The 7,090-nt window shown below is 58.1% G+C and overlaps 1 protein-coding gene across 1 annotated transcript in view; it reads left to right on the forward strand.

Annotated features, from left to right (window-relative positions):
* The window catches only part of SH3PXD2A (SH3 and PX domains 2A), a 251,731-nt gene that overhangs the window by 221,093 nt on the left and 23,548 nt on the right, over positions 1–7,090 (forward strand). Inside the window, exon 9 of the mRNA XM_010859596.1 lies at positions 1,801–1,914. Coding sequence (XP_010857898.1) covers positions 1,801–1,914 — 114 coding nt within the window. The remainder of the gene's footprint in view (positions 1–1,800; positions 1,915–7,090) is intronic.

A 7,090-nucleotide genomic window follows, 5' to 3' on the forward strand; every position in this document is an offset into this window, starting at 1 on the left:
CAGAGCCCCCTGCAAGTCCATGCCTTCTGGCTGCTTTGGGGTCTCTCAGCCACAGCCTCCTGAGCAGCCACGCGGTTATGGCCAAGGCTCTAGGGAGGATGGCAGTGCTGCCCGGGTGGGTAGGCCCGGAGTGTGCACATGGCCCACACCCATCCCCCTTGGGTGAGGGGCGCGGGAATTGACCTGAATCTGGCACGGAGAGAATGAAGGCTTCCACCCTGAGTCCCCTGGGGCAGTGACCCAGCTAAGGGCTGGGCCTCAGAAGTCCAAACCCTTGTCTGAAACTTTTTCTTTTCCTTAAGACTTTGTTTTTGTTTTTAGAGCAGTTTAAGTCAAGGAAAATTGAGTGGGAGGGGTCCCATATACATCTGTCCACCCACACGCAAGCAGCTTGCCCTGTCGTCAACATCCCCCACCAGAGTGGTCCATTCGGTACAACTGATGACCTCCATGGACATCCTAATCACCCAGGGTCCCGAGTTCTACTTAGGGTCCACTCTCTGTGCTGGACATTCTGTGGGTGTGGACAGATGAACAAGGACTGTATCCGATGTTACAGTATCATACAGATGTCATGGCGGATCATAAGCTTTGCAGAGCTGCGTGCAGAGTGTTGTGGAATTTCTTGGAAAGGGTAGGGTGCAGTGGGCCTTCAAGAGTAGACCACAGGATGTGTGCTATCCCAGCCCTGTGACCCGGAGCACTGGAAGTTGAAGACCTAAGTGATGACCCTGGGTGTGAGGTCCTGTGCAGGGGTGGGACTGTTGTCCTCTGCCCCTCTCCACTGTTGTCATAGCAGCCCCCAGGCAGCCTTCTCCACCTCCCAGTGCAAAGCCCAGCTGGGAGAGCCTGGAGGTCCCCATGTGCCCCCTCCTTGGGTAGCCGCTCACTGCTGTGGGCAGTGATGGGGCCTCAGTGTGCTGCCTAGGGAGGAGCCCTGGAGTCTCTTGAAAGGTTGCAGTCCAGATTTGGAAATGGTGAGTGAGCTCTGTCACAGACAGAAAAGAGCGTCGGTGCCAGATGGCTTTGGAGGCAGGGAAGAATCAGAATGGGAGGCGAGCAGAGATAGGCTCCTGTGAAAAGTACCTCCTAGGAAGGAATGAAAGACAGTGGAGTGCCACAGCTTCAGAGTTTGGAGTATTTGGCTCAGCTTTTGTCTGAATGATGAATGAATGAGCCAACAATTGGGAGAGAAAGTGAATGTACTGCTCTCACTTGGCCATGACCGTCGAGGGTCACTCGAGGGTGCAGTGCCCACTTACTGTGATGGAGTTGTCAACACACTGAAGGCAGCTATGAGTAGCACCGATGTGAAATTACCACTGACCTGCAAGTGGGAGCAATGACCGTGAATGTTTTCGTGAGGCCTTTTTACTGCCAGGTATCGTTAAACCAGAGAAAATGGTCAAGCTCCAGGCCACACTGGTGGTCCTAGTGGGCTTGAAAGACCCTACATGGTCTCTGTGTTTGGCTGGAGCCCCCTTGGCCTTTCCCGCAAGGTGACTTTCGTGTGTTGGGCATATCACTGTGTCCATTTCATTTTCAGATGTATCACACGTTTGTGTGGGTGGGTTGCGGTCCATCAGGCCCCCTCTTCTCAGGGACTGTGTTGGTCTGTCCTTCCTCAGCCAGGAACCTGGGCTCCAGGAGGCTGGATGTGGGCCAGGCATTTGCTGGGGCCCGGGGCCGTGTGGCTCTGTGCTCTGCCCTCCTCTGCTCCTTCCTCCTTGTCCTGGCCCCCTCCCCACCTCAGCCATCCGCTGACTCTCATGGCTGCACTCTCTCTTGTTCCTGCCGCAGGCTGGTGGTTCGTGAGCACCTCTGAGGAGCAGGGCTGGGTCCCTGCCACCTACCTGGAGGCCCAGAATGGTACTCGGGACGACTCAGATATCAACACCTCCAAGACTGGAGAAGGTAAGGGCCTGCAGGTTCAAGGGGCAGGGTGGTGATACAGCTTTCCCACCCTTCTCCCTAAGACCATCAGAAACTCTAAAAAGACTGGATCATGGTTCCCCTACTTTCCCTGGGGCCCATCTCCCTGGGGCCAGCCCACAAGCTCACCTCCTATCCAGGTCAGTCCTCTCTGGTCCTGGATGGGACTCAAACTAGATTGGAGATTCTCCTAGGGTCTGGGTCTCAGGTTTTGACAACTTTGGGTCAGAGACTAGGGATAACAGGGCTCATCCCCTACAGCTCCCTCTCCCCCCAGAAGCCCTAGATTCCTCTGGGGGCCCCTACCGAGATCCACCTTTGCCTCCCCCATCCCGCACTGTGCTCTGTGGCAGGGACGACCCCAAAGGGGCTGTGTGCACGGCACTTCTGCTGTTCACAGTCTGCTCGGAGGCCTCGCCTTCAGGCACCTATTAGCCCAGCCCAGGGTGCGGACATGGTGGGCAGGTGGGGGAGTCGTTTCTCTGTGTTGCCGGAACCCAGAGGTGGCTTCAACCCTTGCACCATCAACCTCCCTGATTAGTTCTGGCCTTAAGAGGTTTTTCTGGGGTTTTCTCCTTTGCATTTCCAAGAGCCTGCCCCTTCCCCGCAGCCAGCATTGGCCTGCTCAGCCTGTCCAGTGGACTTGGGTATTCCCCAGAGCAGGCTGCCAGAGCCCAGCAAGTCTGCCTGCTCCTGGTGACTTCCAAACCTCCCTTGTTCTGGCAGCAGGAATGCTTGCCCTAACGGTCAGTGAGGATCGTCCAGTTGGGCACCTCTGAGAGCCAGGGGGATGGATGCCCGCCGCCCAGGGTTCAGGCCACCTCCAAGCCTGCCCCTCCCCACCCCCACTCCACACTGCCCAAGCCAAAATAAGCAGCCCGCCCAGCGCCAGCTCCTTATTCATCCTTCCCCCGAATGTCGATTACCGGGCAGTTGGAGCCCTGCCCTTCCTCCCCTGTAAACGCTGCGTTTCAGTCCCTTGATCAGTGCCACAGCCCCTGCAGTGCATGTCTGCCTTGTGACAGGTTCCTGGCCCCGTCGGGCAGGGCCGTCATGTTCAGTCCGGGTGCTTGTCCCTCCTGGCTGCTCCCCGAGCCCTGGGGCTGAGCCTGTCCTCCATCTCATCACTGCAGCGGTGCAGGGTCACAACCCCTGAGTTGGATCTGCTCTGTTTTGTCCGCAGTCACTCAGACTCCCCTCCTATCCAGTTCCGCATCCTGGGGGTCACCCCAGGGCTTTTCGGAAGTAACCATCCCTAGAGTGACCTGAGGCCTCACTCACTCCTAGGTTTCTGCCCTGTTACTTTTAACTGGGGACCAGGGTAGGGAGGGTTCTGGCACCACCTCCATTTCCCCGGTGCAGTAGCTGAGGCTTCAGGGAATCTAGATACATGTTTGTCCTTATAAGGCCTGAGCCCCCGGTCAGCCTTCCCTGCTGATGGTCTTCCCACCATGAACTCCTCTCTGTGATGCATTTTGCTTATGAGCAATTCTAGGAGAGAGTGTGTATGGAATTGGAGCCCCTCCTGAAAAGGTGATGGCAAGAGAGCCAGACGTTGGGAGATGCTGGAGGACCAGGACACAAGTGGGCAGGAAGGAGCCTGAGAGGTTGCGTGGGCACTGCTGCCAAGCTGGTTTGAAGAGAGATTGGGTGCTTTTCACAGAACAAGCAGTAGCGGGTTGTAAAGACGTCTGACCTCGATGGAGTAAGAACCAGGCAGCCAGTGCAGGTTCCGCATTCAGAGGACGTGTGTGTGTGTGTGTGTGTGTGTGTGTGTGTGTGTGTGTGCGCGCGCGCGCGCACATGTATGCTCAAGGCGAACCTTCTGATAATAGGTCCTTCTGCACGCTCTGATAGGATCTGTGTGCCAGTACCCCGGCAACGTTTGGGCAGCTGTGAATTCCATCATCACACTGTGGGCATCTACCCCCAGCTCTACAGAAGGGCTCAAGGCTCAGTCCCCCAGCCCTAGGCCCAGCAGTTGTGCTGTGTCTACCAGTCTCTACACTGGTCCCACCACCCTGGTCCCTTCTCAGGCCATCTCTGCCCTGGCCCTGTTCCCACCCCATTATAGATCCCCTGAGTCCTGCAGATAGAAATCGGACCCTTTCATCCCATCAGAGCTTCCCTAACAGCTCACGTTCCTTGCTTGTGCCTCTGGCCTCCCATTTCTAGAATGGGCAGAGTGCTGACTACCTGGGGCCTTTGTGAGATGGTCTTGGCACCTGGTTTAAACTGGGTAAGTATTACTTATTGCTAAGGTGGCCCAAGGCTGGGCATTAGCTGAGGGAAGCTCCTCTTCCCACAGAGAAACCAGGTGGACACCCAGGGAGGTCAGCTGTTCGGGTTCTTCCCAGTGTGACCTCACGTAGGACCTCATCTCTCTTCCATGGAGCCCACTCAGTCCTTGTCTCACTTCACACCGGGGCAGATGGTGTCCACCCCAAAGACAGATGAGGAAACAGAGGCTTACAGAGGGCTGGCAGCCTGCCATGGTGACATAGTAAGCGGGCGGTGCAGCCTGGACTGAATCCATCCCTCAGGCCTCCCACTTCCAGGAAGCAGGTCAAACAGGCTACTCTCCTGCCTCTGGAAAAACGAGTACTTCCCAGGTGGCCTGGATGGGGTGTGGCTGGGGTATGTCTGGACAGTTTGATTCTTAGCTGCCAGCCTTCCTCCCCCAGACCTGGGCAGCCTGGCTCCCTCCTCCTGCAGTGCCTGGGGTTGGGAGGGGGGGAGTTGACCCACCTGGTGTCCCCTAGGAAGGCAAGGGGGCATGTCGAGCTGGTCCACAGCAGCCAGAGGACCTGTGTGGATAGGAGGGGTGTGGAGCAGTGAGCAGCTGGGAGGCAGGTCCCCCACTGTCTGGAATTCAGTGGGCAGTGCGTGGGGCAGGAACATACCCAGGCCTGTGGCCTCCTCCTGTGTTGTGCTTCACTCAGCAACATTTCAGAGGGGGTCAGGCCTCTGCTGAGCCCTGGGGATGCAGAGATATGGAGACTTAGCCCTCAGCAGATTTGATCCACTGGGGATTACTGAAAACGCAAAGACAAATCCAAACCAGGATGGTGAGAATTGCAAGTCCCCCAGGGAAGGGACCCCAAGTCTCCACCTGGGGCACATTTATCCTTCTGCATGCGGTGCCTGGCTCATGGTGGCAGGTTCACAAGCAGGACTTGCTGAGTGAGTGGGTGGGGATGGGAGACTGATGTGAGCTCTGGTGGAGGCGGGGCATATGCTCCTGGGAGCCATCAATGCCCAGGGATCGTGGGAGGCACGTTTTCCTCTGGGGCTGCCTCCGAGGGTCATCCTTGCACTGGGCTGGAGCCATGGAGCCTCTTCCTCTCTCAGGTGCTGGGATTCTAAAGTCTTAGCCCCTCCTAGGCTGAGGGGCATAACCAGTTTGGCTTGGGTTGAGTTATTTGCCCCCTGCCAGCGATGTCACCGGTCAGTTCTTCGCCCATATAGCCCTGTCTGTGCCCCTGGGGCTTGGTCTGGGCATGTGGAGACCTAGGGGTGTGCACCTCCCCTCCCTCCGCCCCTTCCCCCCATCCCATCTCATCCTCATCTGCATTCTCTCCGCCGGTGCCCGTCGGCCGCGTGCTCCATCGCCATCTCCCACACCAGTGTCCAAGAGACGCAAGGCCCACCTGCGGCGCCTGGATCGCCGGTGGACGCTGGGCGGGATGGTCAACAGGCAGCACAGCCGAGGTGACCGTGGAGCTAGCTTCTGCTCACCCCCAGCTGCTGCCTCTCTCTCTCTCACTAACGCTCCTCCTCCTTTCTGGGCTCTGCTCCTCTCTGCCCCGTGGCCTCCTCACCTAGATTCACCAGCCGGACTGTCCTCTCACCTACTCTAGCTGGCGGGGAGGGGCCTGGGAGGGTGCAGGGGCTGCTTGGGAATCGGGGTGACACTGGGGATGGCTCTGGCTTTGGCCAGCATCCTGGGGGCAGGGTCATGGGACTTATACAGGATCGTGGGGGAGCTGGACTCTGAGAAGGGGCATGTTGGTCCTGAAACCGCAGAATAAGAGAACTGAGTGGGTCTGAGTCTCTGCCTGGTCCCTGCCTTCACCCCGAGCTGTTCCCTGCTTCCTTCCTCTAAGGAGGGGTTTCCTCGGCCAAAGCCGACCTGGCAGTGGTTTAGGGACAGACGAGGAAGGAGGCGGGGCCGTTCCCACCTCCTCCAGTTCCAGGGAAACTGGAAGGGACCAAAGTCTAAACCCTGTGGGTCCAAGCGCACAGCCCCCGCCAGCTCTAAGGGTGGGGCAGGTCCAGCCAGGGGCTCTAGCACCCCAGGCCTGGCCAATGGGACTTAGCCTTATCAAGATGATTCCAGAGAGGCCCCTGGCCTGCCACAAAGGCTGACTGAGAGCCCAGACGTTACCCAATCTAGGGCCTTTCCGAAAACCAGGAGTTTGGGAGGTAGGGAAATTAGGGGTGGGCCTCTGAACAAACCTCTAAACATCTCCAGAGCCCTGAGGCCAGTGGGTGGCCCATGTCTCCTGCCTTGAGGGGAGCGGAGGGCGTGTTCCAAACAATGATGGCGCAGCTAGGAGGGTGTGTCACGAGCACTGGCTTTTCCAGAAAAGCAGGGATGCCCCAGGTCTCACACTCCACCCCTAACGCTTGTTTCTGAGTGACTGTGAGACTCGGTTTTGGTGTCTGCCCCAAGCAGCAACAAGCCTGAACTCTACTGGGGCTGGCTCCGCATCAGGCCAGAGCACTGACCGCGAGGAGCCCAGCTTGTCCTGAGGGCGGAGCACGGGTTGGACCCTGGGTGCTGGCGCAGGGCAGGGGGCCAAGTCACCGAAGCAGAAAGAACAGGCTGGATGTGAAACAAAGGCACCCTAGAGGGAGGAAGGTGGGGGTCCAGGCTGCGACACAGCCCTGAGCCTCAGCAGCAAAGGACAGTGGGACACTGGCCTGGCAGAAGTGCAGGGAGGAAGGTTTTTACCTTCCCCCATCCCCTTCTGTGTCCGCTCCAAACACCAGCACACACTGAACCCCAAGCACACCTCTGTCTCCACAACCACGTGGACTCACGGACACTGCAGTCGGTGAAGCACGACCACCAGCACACCACCCTGAGGGCCTCAGCACGCTGCCCGTCCAGCCCCTGCACACGGCCGCTCACAGATGCACATTCAGGCAGCCT

The sequence above is a fragment of the Bison bison genome, unplaced genomic scaffold, assembly GCF_000754665.1.
Source record: "Bison bison bison isolate TAMUID 2011002044 unplaced genomic scaffold, Bison_UMD1.0 scf7180017864456, whole genome shotgun sequence".
Taxonomy (NCBI): Eukaryota; Metazoa; Chordata; class Mammalia; order Artiodactyla; family Bovidae; genus Bison; species Bison bison.